General features: G+C 33.5%; 2 protein-coding genes across 4 annotated transcripts in view; one reads left to right on the top strand and one right to left on the bottom strand.

Annotated features, from left to right (window-relative positions):
• LOC111419337 (E3 ubiquitin-protein ligase CCNB1IP1-like) overlaps positions 1-19,013 on the bottom strand; it is an 87,237-nt gene that overhangs the window by 8,913 nt on the left and 59,311 nt on the right. The window contains exon 1 of one of the 3 annotated variants that reach the window (XM_023052119.2): positions 1,649-1,751. The exons of 1 other annotated variant lie outside the window; for it this stretch is intronic. The gene's annotated coding sequence lies outside the window, so the exon portion shown is untranslated. Of the gene's footprint in view, positions 1-1,648; positions 1,752-2,701; positions 2,951-19,013 lie in introns of those variants that run through there. One more of the 3 variants, XR_011640281.1, reaches the window with a different exon arrangement.
• Positions 698-1,669, top strand: LOC111419336 (Golgin, RAB6 interacting). The gene is made up of 2 exons (XM_023052118.2): positions 698-892; positions 950-1,669. The coding sequence occupies exons 1-2, from the start codon at positions 805-807 to the stop codon at positions 1,630-1,632; spliced, it is 771 nt and encodes a 256-aa protein (XP_022907886.2). The 5' UTR covers positions 698-804; the 3' UTR covers positions 1,633-1,669.

The following is a 19,013-nucleotide window of genomic DNA, read 5'->3' as shown; positions in this document are numbered from 1 at the left end:
ATAAATCACGAAATGTCAAAATTGGACGATTTTGCTTAATAACATCAACTATAATGGAAGTACTAAAACTGATGGAGAAAGATGTTATGAATAAAAAATATTCCTCGTGCATCAAGAAATCATAATCCACACTTATTTCATATTTATCTATCACCAATTTCTAGTGATATAGCATAAATCACAAAATGTCAAATTTGCTTGGTCTTTAACTTGGTCTGGCTTCAAACAATTCTAATATAATAGAATTATGCTAACAAAAGTAAAACTGTTTGTGGCATATTGTTCAAAAAATGCAAAATAATTATTGAACCAATCTTGAAACAGGATTTTGGTCGTTTAGATATTTTATGGAACTTCCCAACAAAACGGAATCTATTCTTATTTATTCCTCTTAAAGCTCTTCAGGATTTCGGAGGAATATATTTAGAGTGATTTGAGATAAAAATCTCCAACTACATTTTCGCCAAGCAGCAACTTGAATTGTTCCTTAGATACTTTAAATCTTGATCCAACTCTTCATTCTTAAAAAGAATTTTTTCGTAGGCATTTGATGTAACATGTTCAGGTTTATTTGTAGTCGCCGGTGTCTCTACAAAGTGTTTAACAATAATTTAGTACGTTTAAAGTAATTACTTTAAAATTTATTAATAATAACGTTATAAATTTTTAAATAAAGGCGTAAAATCAACCTTCAAATACACATAAAATCATCTGCGCATGCGCATTGGCATTATTTACAACCATGCGTGGCAGTAAACTAATAAACCGTACAGTATTCATCTTTAGATTATAAAATTTCCAAAAATGTCCGGCAAATTTGTTGGATTCTCAGACGACGACATAAAAAACGTTCAAAACAACGAACCATCAAACAAAAACACTCAAAATTTGGGTAGGTTAACACAATTTAAAACCTAAACGCTTAAATTAAGATTTCTTGAACATTCAGAAAAGCCAAAAGCCAAAAAACCTCCACAAAAAGTCGTTATTCGTTTAGATCCCTCTCGAACAAAAATATTAGAAAAAAAATCCACCATCCAACCAGAATCAACAAATCCGGAACAAAATAAACAAGATGAAGTAAAGAATCAAGGTCAAAATGAAGAAACAGTCAACTTAAATAATAACCCTAGTGAAAATGAATCAAATATGAACAACAATTTACAAAACACCGAACCAAAACGATTTATAAATTTGGATGAATTTCAATTAAAACAGAAACAAATAGAAGAAGCTAATAATCATCGTAAAGAACTTCTAGCTAAAGCTTTAGCTGATAGGACAAAGAGAACACAAGAAGAAGCGAAACGTTTGGGTGAAATTCAAGAGGAATTTAAAAAGTTAGATATGTTACTTTCAAACGATGTTAAAATACTTCGGAAAAAAATTGAATTGGCAAGTTTGCATTATATGGAAGCACAAAAACAATATTTACAAGTCGAAAAGGCGTTTTTAGCCGCGAAAATAAGTCTACAACAACAATTAGAGAAAAAGGAATTGTTAACCGAGCATCTATGTCAAATAATCGAGCAAAATGAGGAGAGAAAAGCCAAGAAATTAACAGAATTATTAAATAGACTTAATTTAAATGATAGCGAAGATACGAAATGTAAAGATGATAAAGATACTTAGTTATAATAAAACATACCTGTTTAAATTTTGCTGCAAATACACTTATTTTTCTTGTAACTAATTATTTTTGAGGTTAAGTTTTCAAATGCTTCTTTGTATTTGTATGGCGTGTTTATACCTGTTTTAAGTATCGCGTGAAGTTTGTCTAAACTAAATTAAGTACATATAAATAAATTTATAATTAATTTGTCCATATCATGTTGAAATATTATATTAAAGTTTTATTTTTATTAATATTTAACCTTTTAAAATGAATTCAAAATATTTTTCTGTTTATAATTGTAAGGTAACAGAGTGAAGTTGTAGTTAATTGATAAAATTAATAAAAAATAAATAGATGCAGAATTAAATTAAAGTTAAAATCAAATTAATAATTTATTAATTAAATTTGTTTTCGTTAATAAGTAAAAATGTTTATTGTAATAATGTTATCAAATTATTTATAATAAGCGCCATCTATGAAATCGATCCATAATATGGTTATATAAACGATATTTTTACATAACTCAAAAAGATTTATAGTTTAAAACATCATTAATTATTAATTTTATTGTTTTCAATAAATATAAATTAATAAATATAAATTATTTTTATAAAATGATGAAACTTTGTTAAAAAAATGACCGCCATCTAGTGGACGGTATAAAAAATTTCATTTACAGCTCCCTATTTTGACAATTAAATTAACGTTATCTTTTTAGGTTAGATTATTTTAAGAATTTATAACAAATTTTAGTTTAAGATTTCTGATTTAATAATTCAAAAAACTTCCTTGAAAAGGTAATTCATAAACATATATTAATTATTAATTTATATAAATTAGTTATTTTTAGAGATTGGATTATTTAAGTTGTTGGTAACTTTATAAGCTAAATAAAAAAAGTTAATTCCAATTTCCCGCAAACAATTTTATGAAAGATTTTTAAAATATCCCTGGGCGTCTTCGAAAATAACAAGGTACTTCTCTCTTTTGGGGGAACTCTTATTGAGCGAGAAATTGGGTTTGTTCACAATAGAGACCGTTTTCAAAGGTTGAAAGACGGAAAGAAACGGTCAAGAGGACAAAAACTCTCCTTTTTTTCTCAAGTGGATACTTTCAAACACTTAACAGAGAATTCCAGACAATTTCTAAAGAATTTTTTAATAAGAAATCAAAGTTAAAAGTCAATGGATACGCTACTTCAGTAATTAAATGTCTCTCTTGTTACTGGTAAACCCTTAAAATAACCGAGAAGAAACCAGATATACCCGTATCGATTTTACATTCCCCTTTCTAATTAGCTGATTATTTCTCGTCTGAGCTTCTCTTATATTTCACCTAAAAAGGAAATAATAAATATAGTTAACACACAACTTAAAGATTACTTAAAAACTTTATGTTTACTATTTTTTTAAAAGTCCTTTGAGCCTTTTTGAATCCTGTTAAGATTAAAAAATCTTTTAACGAGATAGAAGTAAACATCATTTCAAAGAGTAAACTTGAAATCAATTCTAGGTAGAGTTTAATTAACGTATTTGAGCGTGATTAAAATTTTAACTAAGTTAATTCCTTAGGAATGGATTGGTTTGAATAAATTATGTAAAAATAAAAATTTTTGTTAATTAAAATAATTCCTGTTAAATATTGTATAACCGGATCATTTTAAAAATGGATATAAAACTCTTTTCGCTTATATTCCCTTTACTTTTACGTTACAACTTACAACCCCCCAGTTATCGATCATATTTCAACATCGTATACGTGCAGCGAATATGATGACTTTTTAACTTTTTAGAAACGATACGAGATCGTGTTGTATGCCGGAGATGCAACGATAACTGAAAGGAAATAGAATATGTTTTTGTAATGAACGGAAAATAATTCTAACTTATTTTAGTGTTTAAACAGAATCAATTATAGAAATCCTTTGATCTTTTCTATTCTTTTCGATTCTTTTTGTTTCTTTTTGTTAGTTTGTCCTTTTTTACATTTCGATTATTCCATAATGTAAAAGCGAACAAAACCTTACGGTGTCACATCGCGTCAACGTTGGCGTTTCAACAGTTGTCACATCCGATATTAAACAATAGAACATTGCGCGCGTAAGACGCCTTTTGTTTCTGGCTTTTGTTTCATGAATCTCCTACTTCTAAGCTGTATTGCAAGCGAACCATGCACCCAGCCGCCATCCAGCCGCATTTCTACTATTACATAGTATGTATGTTGCTGTGTATTTCGAGTGAAAGGCAGATAACGTCCGACTCGATCGCGTCGTCGGTGTCGTTGGTATGGTGGTGCTTGTATTCGTAATGCACCGGAAAGGGGTTGATACAATACCGTGTCAACCACCTGCATTAAATAATCGGAACTACTCGGGTTGAGGGTGTTACGGTTCGATGACATTACGAAACGTTTTAACTCCTTTTTTTAATTGTTTTTGAATTATACATGGTTATTCAAAAGTATAATGTAACTACAAATTTGATATACAATTATAATAATAATATAATTATTACATTGCATTTTGAATCAAAATATTGAAGCATATTTCAACTTCAATATTGAAGTGCCTCGGTCGACGACTCGATTTTAACTTAGAATTTAACTTTAAAACTGGCAGTCATCTTTTGGATAACGACACAATAATCAGCATACTTGAGTCTTTTAAGTTTGTATTTGAAAACTTGATAAAATTCCTGTCTCTATACCATACAAATTTAAGTATAACGAAAAGACAACTTTTAGAACTCATGTTCTATTGATCCTGTAGATGTTATTATTTATTTACTTTATTGTTCATCCAAACCATGAAATACGAAACAAGTTCTTTTAATAATAATAAGATGTATTAATGCATCAATTATCAAATATTAACACATTCTGATGACAAAATGACCCAACTAAGGCAGTAAACGAACTCTGAGACCCAAAGGATAAAGATGCGAGATAAGTGATGAATGTAATTTAGTTTATACAATACCAATACCAACACTTATATCTAGTGTCTTCAGTATGTTGCTGGATACGTTTGAGGGATATACAGTAAGCAAAATTTCCTTACCTCAAAATGAGGAATCACGTCCATGCATATCAAGAAATTACTTTAGTACTTTACTTAGAGGAGGAGTGAAGGATAAAATACTCGAGCTGGCATGGTGACAATCATTAGCTCTCCGCCCTCGGAGAGAATCAAGGTTAAGATCATGTCAGGAATTTTGGCGAAATCGAAAACAGTAAGAGAATTAGAAGATTCTCCAGTACTTGGGCTTAATAATAGACAGTAAGTTAACGTGGAAATCCTAACTAGATAATAGAGTTAATAAAGCTTGTGTCGCCTTCGGCCAGTGCCGGAGGGCTGTCGGGAGGACTTGGGGTTTGTCCCCCAAGATAGCCCTGTGGATTTATACTGCCGTGGTTCGACCAATGCTAACCTACGGTGCGCTGGTATGGTGGACTAAAACTTCTAAGTCTACGACTACCACTGCACTCAATAGAATACAGACTCGCGTGTCTATATGTTACAGGTGCGCTGCGATTAACCCCCACCGCGGCCATGGAAGTCATGTTAAATTTAACACCACTCAACCTACATATTCAAGAAGTGGCCTTGGTAACCATGAAAAGACTACAATCAGTAGGAATTATGAAGGATGGGGACGCTGCACATAGGGGTATTTGATACTCATTGTTGATCAAAAATTATAGCAATTGAATGTAAATTTTATTAATGCATAAATTTGTGTCCTGGAGTATGAAAAAAGGTGGATTATGAATATTTTTATGCATTTTTTCATTTTTTGAAAACAATAACAACTTTTTAACAATCTAAGAACCAAACAAATTGAAATAAACTAAAATTGTTGTCTCATAAATGTAGTCCTAAGAAGTTAATCGGACTCGTTAGCTATTCTCAGAAGAATCGTGTTCATGAAAACTTTCTTGTGGTGAGATTATTCTTGATGATGATGGTAGAAAGAGTTGAATCATTTCTTTGGAAAAAGGCTTGTTAACAGAGGATCCGAACTTAGCAGTAATCGATTCATAATGTCTTTATTGCACATCTCTCGTGAAATTTTTCTTGCAAAACCTTGCCGATATGTTCGAAAATGTTTATTTCTGGCTTCAGTAGCCTCCTCCGAAAGTTGTCCAATCGGTAACAAAGCATGCGAAATGATATCTGAACCATGCACTAAAATTTTGTGGATAGTTGGTGTCATCGGATGCCAGCTGTATAAATTTATGTACAGTTTAGCTGTTTCTATGCCATATTAACTACTACGGTAATTTGGCTGGTCAATGTCGGGTCCTGAAAAATCTCCTAGCAGTGTTTCTCCTAGCAGAGGTTTCTTTTGATTCTTTAACAAACCTTATTCTTATTGGTCGACAATATCTGTGGGAGGATGTTACTGGGTTTTTCCACAATATTTTCACACTTAATCTGAGTGGTACAAAAGAGCTCTGAAAGATATTTCCATCAAAGTCAGTTTCATTTTCGAATGTCTGTTTGAACTGACTCTGCTGGGATCCGTCAGAGCCCCATTTGGAAACCAACTCTAAATTAGTTCGATCTTCTTCATTGCATGTTTTAATAATTTCCTTCAGATACTGACATAGCCGTGAACATGTGTGGTCTAGTATGGCTTGAAGTTTCACTTCAGCACATGTGGATGTCACATGAAATGTCTCGAATTTGGGATAACATTGTTTTTTTGCCTTATGTAGTATAGAATAACATGGAAAGCGTTCCGTATCCATACTTTTCACAAGATTGTATTGTCTTCTTGTAAAACCTCCCTCCACAAACAGTGATAGAGGTTCTGTAGGAGACAGTTGCCGGATGTTATGTGCTTTAGGAGTCGATTTAAGGAATTTAGATGCTCTTCCTGGTGATCTTGTTACTTCTTTTAAAATGTTGAAAGCATCTACTTTACCGCTGGCCCTCAAGGTCATTTGTGTCGCATATAACAATTTATTAGTATCTATTTCTTCACACAGTTTTTTTGTTTTTCTCCTTTTAGTGCATTCACTGGATTCCAAAAATGATTTCGGTGGTCGTCCAACAGGTTGTCAGGTCCGCACCCACGTCAGTCCCACAGTAGTAGATGGACACAGAACTTTTAAGATCTACACTGATGGTTCAAAAGGACGAAATGGTGCCGTCACCACAGTCATACAAGCAGAACTGACTGCTATTAAACTTGCTGCCGGCTGCAATGTTGATTCCAACAAGCGGGGTAAGTGTTTTACTATTTTTACAGACAGTAAACAATCTCTTTTAGCTTTAAGCAGAGTTATTATAACGTCTGCATTAGTAAACATTTGTCACACAGCACTGGAGGAGGCCGCGAAATATAATCGTGTCAGAATCCAGTGGGTTAAGGAGTATTCTGGCTCAAAGGGTAACAACCACGCGGACAGGCTAGCCAAACGTGCTGCCGGTAGAGCGCCCTGTGCACCTGAGCCGATAATTACCCCCTCTTTAGTTTCTCATATCGAGTCAATTAAGTGCGTTATCCATAAAAAATTCTTAAACGGGTGGGACCGAACTCCGGGCTGTCATCTCGCCAAGGAATTGTTAAAATCCTTCAGCCACAACAACTCAGTTTCTCGTAGGGCTTGGCAAAAATGCCCTTCAAACTGTCACAGGTCTCCTTCAAAACATGAAGCTTGCTGACTCCAGCCATAGATGATACTAGGAAAGCATCTCTAGGAGGTGTCCTAGCCTTTGGCAAAACCTTAGGCTGGTTGATGTAACCTGAGTGTGTAATGGGAGGATGCACAAGGAGGCCAATGGGGTCTAAGTGTGGTGTGCGGTTTCGCACGCACTCCCGAATCCATACATACAATAATATGAACGATGTGTGCTCTGTTTTTCGTATCTTGAGGTTTATTTTGGTATTCCAAATAGTAATGAAATTTTTTATCATTTAATTAGACAAACCTGAAATTTCCTATGTGCTGATTATGATCAGGGGAAATATAGCATTCTTCTTAATGTCCCTTTGTATTATCACTTTTTTTCAGATATAAAAGAACATTTAGAAATAAAGATCATAAACCTACTACACCAAAATCAGATCACAAGACTCAAAACCTATAGAGAGTCGTCGTGTAGGTAAATACACACCATACATCAGCTTCTTGATAATATGTCGAATTAAAGTATTAAAGAACGATTCGAATTTACTGCGATAGACCTAAAACGAGGAAAGAGGCTCTTTATTTTAATTACAAACAATGTAAACACTTTCAACACAACTTTGAAATATTCAATATAATACAATCATATTTACATCGTAGTTACATTATAACTTTTCGTGTAATTTCAACTAGAACTGAACGTATCTATCGAGATATTATTGATATAGACGAGAACCGGGATGTTTCGCAAATACGTTCGGCACCGCTACCATACACATCACTCACCGTACTAAAATTAATATTATAGAACACGGCGCGAGGGAAGGTTTTGTCTGGATTAAAGCAGACAAATCGGGCATGAAAGCTGCTATTTAACGCGGAAGTGAACTAAAAACACAAGGATGCAGGTGTACTTTTGGACTTCAATAGTCACTCCGAAAGCTGACTACTAGGGTTAAAAACGAGACAAAGGAGCTATCGTCGACTTCTTGTTCTCGGAGTGGCCTGAAAAGAATAAACAAATAGAGGACGAGTCTACAAACCCTCCCTTATTAAACGGAATCAAAACTTCACGCAGCTGCGAATAAGATAAAAAAATCGAAGAGTTAGGCTTAAGAGAAGATTAAGAGACCTTATTGATTTACCAGTCACTATACATTTTGAGTTAAAGAGTATTAAAGCCAATAACACGGCGAGATGGAAGGAGATTCTACAACTTTTGAAACGCGATATTTCAGCGCCCAATTATTGTTATTAAACGATGTTTAATAACAGGAATATCAGTTACAGTATTAATGAGGGTAACATTAATGAGTTTCAAATTAAAATAACCAGAATAATGTAAATTGTTATCAGAATGGCCGATGGAGAATTGATGTTAGCTGCGTATAAGATTGAAATCGACCGCTTGGAAAGAGATAGATACTCTGATGAAGCGGAGATTGTCACCGATGTTACTCCTAAGTATTTGGGTGTTAACCATCGAGAGCAAAATAACTTACGTTAAATATACAAAGACCGATATGAATAGTGACATTTTTATTACGAATAATGGCAAACGTTATGAGACACTCTACGTAAATAAGTAGACTACCATAATTCATCGTAAAGAAATGAATCAAGCGAGAAATCTACAGGTCTGATAGAATAAGTAGGACCAAGAACATAGGATACGCAGCGTGGAATGCTGGAAAACGTGAGCGTGCTTAAATATGGGTGGAAGGGTCGATAACAAAACTTGTCACTAGAGAGACTTCAATTTGGACAAAGACAAGCATAAAAGCTGGTTGCACAGATAACTTCAAAGGGCAATAGCGAAGCTAATTGGACCAAGACCTATTTCTATATATCATAGCAATCTACAATAAATAAAGATATCTTGAAAACTGCGGAGTGGGAGTCCCCATAGGGACGAAGAATCCCTCTTTCCTACAAGTAGAAGAACCTTTGTTTGTCTTAATTTGAAATACATATCTCTGCGAGTCCTGGCCTTCCAAAGTTTCCTTCTTTCATCCTTATTCCGTGCAGCTGTCCTTCAGCCTCTAAACCCAACCAATTTTCCCGTTTTCTCAGTGGAATTTTGACTTTCCTTGTTTCCACCTTCCTTATGGTTTTGCAAGCATGATCAATCACATGACATTAATTCTAGTCATGCCATCTAGTTTCTTCTGTTTTTCTAACAGTTTGTAATGTAGTAATTTAAAGCTGTAGTAACATCATCATTTTTATTATAGGTGTTGGCGGAGCATATCAGTTTTGTATAAAATTCTACCATCTGGGACAGAGTTTTGGCGACGTTGTCAATGTCGACGAGTAGTTGTGTAGATTTATCCATGACCGTCTTTTCTAGTTATATGCTGAACAGTAGTCACGCCAACATTTTGTATGTTTTTGTAGTTCCTCATTATCATCTTACCAAGTCTACCAGTTTTCTTGGGATGTTGAGGCTATACATCTTGTTGCAACCACATTTCTCTGTAGATATTGAGTGCCACATCTTCTAACAAAGTTGTTAAATCATTTTGGAGGAAATACAAATAACATACAAAGGTATGAATTTTTTAAATAACGTGTTTTTTGCAGAAAAACAGGCAATAATATTTTTTATGACAACAAAAATGGCAAGTGTTGTACCATTTTGGAAACTTGATTAAACAGTCCATCTTTTAAAATTACTTGCCAAGGGTGTTGTACTACTCCTTTTTTTAGAAATCGTATGTCAAACTTGATAGACATAAATTCTTTCAACCTGAACTCAATCAAATTAATTTATTTTTTTGTAAAACTAACGACTTTTGTTGTTTTATTTGTGACTTCTACAGTAGCATGGATCACAAGGAATACATTATTATAAAAATCACTATTAAATTGCGAACATTTCTGATCGTAGTACCTAAAGATATGATGTACAGGATCGATTTTTAACATTTTCAAAAGTATGTCTATTACCACTTAACTAAGAGACATGGATTTTTTTTCTCAATTTTACCAAAACAGGTATGGGTTGGCTTCTCACCCGGCACTGGCTTGACGTTGAGTTTCGGGACACCTGTATAGGGCATCATATAGTTTGACTCATATGATGATGTAATAATCGGACTTGAAGTCGATGGGCTAGGTTCTTCTTCAAGACTTGGCATAAAATAAATATTTAGTCCGTCGTTGATCTACCTGGGCAGAATCTGCTTTTGAACTACCCTAGAAGCTTTTCCACGTAAAGAAGTACAAATACAGTGAAATTCTCAGAACTCGAATCACTAAGGGAGCGGAAGAAAACTTCGAGTTATGGAAAATTCGAGTTAGAGAAACACATTTAAACACATTTGAAGCCTAGTCAAACGCTTGAGCTTACGAAAATTATTCGACTTAGAGGATAATTCGAGATATAGAAGTTCGAGTTAGGGGAATTTCACTGTATATGTAAAAACTCTGAAAATAATTGCAGAAAATGATGGCCAAGGTGTGATCGCGTTGACATCCCTGTTTAATTTTATCTACGAAGCCGGAAAGGTCCCACATGATTAGCTCAAATCAACTTTAATGTATCATTAACGTGAATACACGAATTTATAAAACTTGTCCAAGATAGATCAGTGACGTCGATGTCTACGCATGCTTTGTAGATTACAGAAAAGCTTTCGGCAGCGCACAACACCAAAAACTTGCAAACACCTTAAGATTTTTGGGAGATCTTCATTCGCTGGTTTGTATTCGTTGAGTTAGGTAAGGCTGTGTATTGTAGCTATTGCTATTCAAGATATAGTAAAATACAACATTTGGTGCCGCCATAGACGCTTCAGACTTCGTTACGCAGACGACACAATAGTGCTTGCCAAGAGTAAGAGTGACTTGCAAAAACTTATGAACCAACTGCAAGACGATAGCGCACGATTTTGTCTTTAAATAAATACTTCTTTAATAAAAGAGACTGTTCTACTAAACAGCATCTCTATAGATCAAGTACCCTCATATAAATATTTGTGTTTCACAGTCAACGGGAATGAAGTAGCTGCTGGAATCGAATAGGAAAGAAAAGCATTTTCAAATGAACAAGGTCTTTAGTAGTAAATGTTTAAACCTACACATATGTGTAAGATTACGTCGTTGCTCCATCTATACGGTGTTCTTATACGGATCAGAACATTGGATACTGAACCCATTGTTAGATAAAAGTATAAATGTTTTCAAAATGTTCCTGTATCGCAGTAGTTTAAAAATAGAGAGGATAACTAACGTGGAAGTGCTAAATGGAAGCTCCTGAATATCATCGAAGAAAGAAAGCTGAACTATTTGGAACATATAACAAGAGGTGGGTGATTCCACCTTCTTAGACTGATTATAGTAAGCCTGTAGCGAGACGTCAAAATTCATGGCTAAAAGAAAAATTGGAGATGGCACAATAAGAAGAAGTTCCATGTGATAGTAAATTAATATTATTAATTTGGTTTACCAAAAATGTAAATATTGTTTAAACTACCTTACAAATGTTTTTAATTACATTTCAATTTAGTAACAAAAAGTTTTTTTTGTTACTAACTTTTTGTCACCTTTTAATTTGTGTATAATTTTAAGTCCTTAGAAATTATTAGTAATTATATTTTGCGTCGCGTAATTATTGTGTTCATTTAGTTACCTGCATGAATTAAATAAAAATTCTTTTATTTTTTTAAAAAATTTGAATAAATTTATGATAATTGTTCGGTTTTAATTGTTTTGAGGTATGTTGGTACCATTACAAACTATAATAATGAATAGTTTTTCTAACCAATCTTAATTTTCTATTATATTTACATAAACCGTTTCAGTTAAACTTCTTGTTTACATTAAGTTTTGAGTGTACATGAATAAATACATTCTCCATCTCAGTACAACCGGGATTTGTAGTAAACAACTTTCCTCCTATTTGCTTCTGTTCTCATTTTATCCTTCATATACCGGCGTTGTGTATACAAAGCGATCCCTTTACGTTCCATATGTAGTATTTTGTGACGTTTTCATCGTTATTTACAAAACCTTATCCATTTTTCCGTACATTTAGAAAGGGATTTGCAGCTTTAATTTTAGTGCCACGAGCCACACTGTTATGTCGATCTTGTCCAGAAACATCTGCCCGACAGGAGCAGCAGCAGCAGAAGCAGCAACAGCAGTGGAACGTAACATCTGCCCTTTAAAAACGTACGCCGCCCTTTCTTTGGCTTCGTCCCTTCGAGTTACCTTATAATTTATTTTCAGGTAGAAATAACATGTGCACGACGCGTGGAGTACGTCTTTCCGAAACATATGAAGAATTTTAAACGTTAATTTTATTTTCAACTTCTTTATATATGCATATATTCTTTTCATTTAAATCTTTGGAAATATAAGACTTTTATAATAACATTATAGGAGGAATTTTCCATCAAAAAAATGAAGAGAAAAATGTGAATTTCGTTTTATTTGAATTATTTACGTATTTAAATTAAGAAATTAAAAGGATACGAATGTTTTTAATAATTGATTTGGTTTGGTACGCGTGTCAAAAGATTGCAAAAAGATGAAAAAGACAAAAAGATGTAAAAGGAACGTGCCGGTCGCCCGGAAAGTCCCCGAAGAAGGGGAAGAAGATCACAGAATAAAAAAAGCTTAATAAAAAAAGCGGTCTCGCACCTGCTCACGTTGTCTTCGTTGTGGTGGCACCTGCCCTACCCGCTTACTACCACCACAGGTCTCGTAAGAGAAGTGAAGAGAAGACGTCTAATTGACCCGCATGCATGTAAATTTCATCTTTTATCCTTTTGCCAGGATAACCGGTCGTCTTCGCGACGGCGACGATTTTACTTGTATTTTCCTGCGGGTTCGTCCTGCCACCTGCTCAAACCTCAAAAGTTAACGACGTCTATATGTGTTAAAGACCTCCATCAGACCGGTTGACATAGAGAATTTTTGTCATTTTTTAATTCGTTTTTATAGTACACTTTATATCGGTTACTGTACTAGGGTATATAGCGAGATTTAACCCTACAGTGAATACGTTGTGTTTCTCTGTAACATTTTAATCACGTATTCTCTGTAGGGTTAATTAGAATCGATTAGAAAATTTAGTTTCAAACTAAGAGATTGATTGTTATGTCACATGGTGCTGCTACTAATGCAACTTTGGTTGAATTAATCCGTAGATGACCGAAAGCACACATATCTAAAGGAGATTATGCAAATATCTAGGTTGAGTTGTAAGCTAATTTCTAATTGGATGAACGCTCTAATACTGTTCTGAATGAATTTAAAACGTGGATTTAGCGCATATGCGAACTAACTCTAGACTTAGAAGTAGAAAATTTCTGGTTTAACCGCGTGTCTTCAGACGAAATCGAAATCGTGTTAGTTCTAGTTTTATTTCAATAGAAATATACAACAATCTAGTACTGTATAATACCTAAAACTACAACTAACACTAGATTAGAATTAAAAACATTCGAGTTTAGCCGTGCGTCTGAAGACTAGCACTGAATCAAAACTAAAACTGGAACTAACACTCGACCTAGAACTAGAAAGTTTCTGTGTTTCTATACCTTTTCAAGCTCAAATTGGCACTAATCAGAATCAAAATGACATTAGTCAAAATCAAATTGGGTCCATATCATATTGTAACAATATCGAGATGCAATATAAATGTATAAATCGGTGTCAAACAATTGTTAACTTATCGGTTATTGTCAAGTTTATGGTAATTTATTGCGAGATTTCAACTATTATATTCACACGAGATGCCTTATTTAAAGAAAAATGCTGCTGCAAATCTGAGGACACAGATTTGCGCTTTGTATAATGCCAATGGTGACTGGCGTAATCTTGCAAACGTACTACAGGTGCCAAAAAGAACCGCGTATCGATGGGTTAACAACCAAGAACAACCGGAAAAGCAGCGAGGAGGTAAACGTAGAGCTAAAATAACTGATGAGCACCGTCAATTCATGGAACGTTCAGTCGAAGAAAATCCTAAAATTACTCTTAAAGGACTGAGTGAAAAAATCCGTGAAGATTTTGCAATCAATGTCTCCAACGAATGCGTTCCACAGCATCACAATGGATTGATGTTTACTTTGAAGACTGCTCGTAGAGAACCAGAGAACGCGAATAGTATTCAAACGAAAACAAGCAGGAGTATTTATGTAGAAAATTTATTGGATCTTCAAGCACAAAATATACCTATCATATACATGGACGAGACAAACTTTAATTTGTTCATATCGCGGACTGAGGGTCGTTCAAAAAAAGGGACTCGCTGCACAACAGTGTCTGCAGGTTGCAGAGGGTCGAATATTCACCTAATAGGATGCATTGGAAACATGGGGCTAATTCATTCCGAACTACGTCGGGGCTCTTTCAAGAAGCCGGAAGCAAATGAATTTGTGAGGCAATGCCTAAGAAGAGCGCAAGGCCTTTACCAAACTGGAGTTGCATTAGTTATTGATAATGCTCCATGCCACTCTACTATTGAAGAGGATTTTGCAGAAAACGAATTTGAACACCACACACTTTTACGACTAAGTCCGTACAGCCCTATGTTTAATCCTATTGAACAAGCGTGGTCTGCATTAAAAGCAGGAGTAAAAGCAGATATGGCTGTACAGCTAAATAACATCTTGGCTGGTGCTGACCAAGATCATCTGACTCAAACAGAATATCGAATGCAGAAATTAGAGAACACCGTTCATAATAATATGGACAAGATTACTGTTGCCAATTGCGCAATGTTTATTGCCCACATCCAACGATTTATCCCTTCTGCATTGAATATGCAAGATATAAATTTTTAAGAGTGTTATTTAAAACATAACGTTACCTACTTTCTTAAGTAATATAATTGTTATCTACTGTGTTTGTAAGTCAATAAAATGTTTTTGCCCATTTCATTTTATTTAATGCTGATATATAATTTTATTTCCATGTCAATTTAAAATTCATAAGTGCCAATATGATATGGACTAATGTCATTTTGATTTTGTTTAATGCCGATTTGCTTTTGATTAGTGCTAAATTTGTTGATTAATGCCAATATGATATTGTTTATTGCCAATTTGATATTGACTAATGCCATTTTAATTTTGATTGTCAATTTGATTTTGACTAATGCCAATTTGAAATTGACATTGCCAATATGATTTTGACTAATGTCATTTTGATTTTGATTAGTGCCAATTTGTGCTTGAAAAGGTATAGTTCTAGGTCTAGTGTATGATGCTATAACAAATAGCGAAACCGGTAGAGAAATAATTAAAATAAAAATCCATTTGAAGTGCGAAAACGAATTTTTATTTATTATTTAAAAAGTTACAGATTTTGAAAAGTGTTCCCCTAATTTTTTTGAGCGGGATATATAAATATATGTATAGTATATATAAATATATCTGTGTGGGTGGGACACAGAGATATCTATTTTTTACTACATAATATATAATACAAACAATGTATTTTTGTTTGCTGATCGAATAGTTGGATTATTCATTTGTTGATTTATTACTTTTCTTGTTCTGCATTTTCTGTATTTTTAAGAAAATATGATTTTGCAAAATTAATGTCAGTGTAGCCAGAAAAACATTTTTTTCCTACTTTAAACGTAAAACACATCTAAAACAATTTGAATCAGTAAAGTTTGATTTATTTTAGATTGTTCTATGTGTATTAATTGTTATTGTGTAATTCAAAACCGCTGACACAAGAATGACTGACTCCAACTTCCAAAAACTTTAATTTTCAAAGAGTAAAGTGTCTTTTACAGAGTTGTTCTAGTGAAAATAATAGCTGTTCCAGATTGCTTTAGGTATAATAAGTGTATATTTGTAATATAGAATTTTAAATAGGAAAACTATGATCACAGCAATCAACTAGACATTTTGCACTCCAGTTGGATTCTATCTATGAGCGCTACCATTTATATTAAAATACATAATATACGAACTCCGTTATATCGAGATTTTACTGTACTATACATGTATTATAATTGGTGGTTAACTTCGCATAGGTGGATTTAGCCACTAAGTCATTACATTAACAAAATAATTGAAGAAAAATCAAAATTCTTGTCGAGTTTTGGTTAAAATTCATGTTGTATTGGGTTTTATTGGGATATCGGCCTGATTGGAAGCGAGAGAAAATACTGAACCGGCAAAATAATAATACACACACATACACATACAGCTAGACCGTGAACAGCTTTTATTTTGTACCTCTTCGTGTCGTTGATTACAAAAAGAAGTTCGGTACACTTCCTCTTTTTAGCTAAAAAGAGGCAAGAGAATGTGAGGAAGAAGTGTCCTGGGGGGTTTTCTTTTACCATTTTCCCGTCTCGGGGTTCGTTATGTAAATGGTAATGGGCACGTGTGTTCTCCACACGTGTATGCGTGCATACATTCTACGTATGAGGGTTTTGTAGTTTGACTCTCCGCCCATCCCTTTCGACATTTCCGTTTAATTGCTTTCCGGCTTTGTTGTGAATCCGGTTGTCAGTCCCGGTAGGTAATTGTGTTTAATTGCGTTTCGAATAACGAGGAGTAATTACAAATAATTATTGAGTTGTATTTCAAATGTATATCATTGTTATTAAGGAAAAATATTAATCAATAGCGATTCGATTAATAAACTTCATTATGATACAATACTTTTATATTATTTACCAATAATATAATATACGAATTACAATATGATATTAATAATAATTATGTAATGGAATCTGTATGTTTTTCGATTGGAACGAATGATATTTTCGATTCAACGTATTTATATTAATTCCCAAATTGGATTTAATCGAAAAACCCAGTTTGCAATAACGATAATAACGCGAGTAATACATTATATTATTGCATATTAATGTTCAATTATTTTATGAAATATTGGTCGTTTATTAAAAAAAGTGCTTTTATAATTTTATATTTTTGAAATGAAATTTAATTTTCAACTAAACAAGCTAAATACAAATAGGGATTATTCACCCCCGAATGATTTTTTTTATCCTTTTTGTCGCAACCAAAAAAAAAACCGTACATAAGCGGATAAACAATAAAATCCAAAATCATCACTGCCAATATCAAACTTTGTGTCCCATTTTTAATAAAACCTCGTTTATTTATGGTTTAAGCGTCCAATAATTCAATTGATTGTTTACCTATTACGAAATGCAATGTTTATTCTATTCAATCCGAATCGTTTTTAATTCAGGTAAACAACAAATTCGCAATCAAATGAATATTCATTGCGGTATAGAGATAATTATGTTTTCTTGTTTACCACCAATTTTGTAGAAACTCGAAGTGGAAATAACGATAGAAGAAAAACACAGTCGAACGATCGATTTAAAACTCCCGTTTCACAATGTTCGCAGCGAAACCCCGGTTCTATTTGTCGTTTTTGCTCATCCAACCATCAATCAATCAGTTTAGCCTGTTTATGCATATTGCATTTTGTGTATCTCGTTTATTTACTAAAAAAAATCTGGTTAGATATTGTTTGTTCACTTTTTGTTCATTTAGTATATTGTCGTTTTCGATTTCACAACAATTATAATGGTTTCAATTCTGTTTTTTACCATTTTGCAAAATGATATGAAATTCTACTGATGGTTGTATTTTTTAATCTTCATTCAAGTGTAGCAAAAATGTTTCTAAATTTTGATATGGATTTTTCAGAAAAATATTAGAGACGATATTTAAATAATTAGGAGTTATGTTAAGACGAAGAAGAGGAAGTTATGTTAAAAGATATTAATGTCCGTAGTGAGTATCATGTTTGATGTCCACCATTATGCACATCAAAGTATTAACTTTCTCCTTCATCTTTAAAATCTTCTCTTCCATTGAGGCCGTTTTCTTTAAAAAAATTCGTGATTTCCTGCACCACTCTTTGACTTTCTTGAGTCATGTTGAGAGATGTGCGTGATGACCTTGAGAGATATCAATTACAATATTTACAGCAATTACGAATGATGCAAAATATGTCGATATTGAACGAGGTGAGAGCTAAACTTTATAAGTGTCATGGATGATGTTTAGGTATGTCAAAACGATATTGAGAGAGATCAGGGAGGATATTAATAGAAATTATTTAAGAAAAATTATATTAAGAATAATTATCGATGATGTAGATAATTGTCAGAGAAGTTGTCATGAGGAAATCAGTGATGCTGGATGTCAAAGGCGATATTGAGCATAGTTATGGACGATGTTAAGAGCTATCAGTGACATTATCATGTAATGTTTAGGATTGTATTAAGAGAATAATCAGTTATGATCCATATTAAGTGTAATTAGCGACGATGTTTAGAGAGAGGGTGATGAATGACTTTTAGAAACACCGTTGATGTTATTGATTGTAATTAGGGACGATGTTGAGAGGTGTCAAAGACAAGTTTGAGGAAGACCAAGGAGGGTGTGGAGATTTATCAAGGATGATTGAGTTCATCATTGAACTTGGTTTAAAGATTTGGGGAGTAGTTTAAAATAATGTTGCAAGGTGCCAAAGACTAGGTTGGAACACATCGTAGACGATATTATAAGAAATAATCTTGATAGTCATGGTAGTTAGTGACGATTTTGAATGATGTTAGCTACAATGAGGGATGAAAATGTTAGGAACTATGAGCAGTTAGCTGACATTACCATGTAATATTTAGGATGATATTAAGAGAATAATCAATTATGATCCATATTAAGTGTAATTAGCGACGATGTTTAGAGAGAGGGTGAAGAAAGACTTTTAGAAACACCATTGATGTTATTGATTGTAATTA

Source organism: Onthophagus taurus, chromosome 1, assembly GCF_036711975.1.
Source record: "Onthophagus taurus isolate NC chromosome 1, IU_Otau_3.0, whole genome shotgun sequence".
NCBI classification, from domain to species: domain Eukaryota; kingdom Metazoa; phylum Arthropoda; class Insecta; order Coleoptera; family Scarabaeidae; genus Onthophagus; species Onthophagus taurus.
The sequence above is the reverse complement of the archived record's forward strand: the minus strand, read 5'-3'. Positions and strand labels throughout refer to the sequence as shown.

Excerpts from the sequence above, each read along its gene's own strand:
- LOC111419336 (XM_023052118.2), top strand. The coding sequence starts at position 805 with ATGTCCGGCAAATTTGTTGGATTCTCAGACGACGACATAAAAAACGTT. Across the intron at positions 893-949 it reads CAAAAACACTCAAAATTTGG|AAAAGCCAAAAGCCAAAAAA; the intron begins GTAGGTTAACAC and ends TTGAACATTCAG.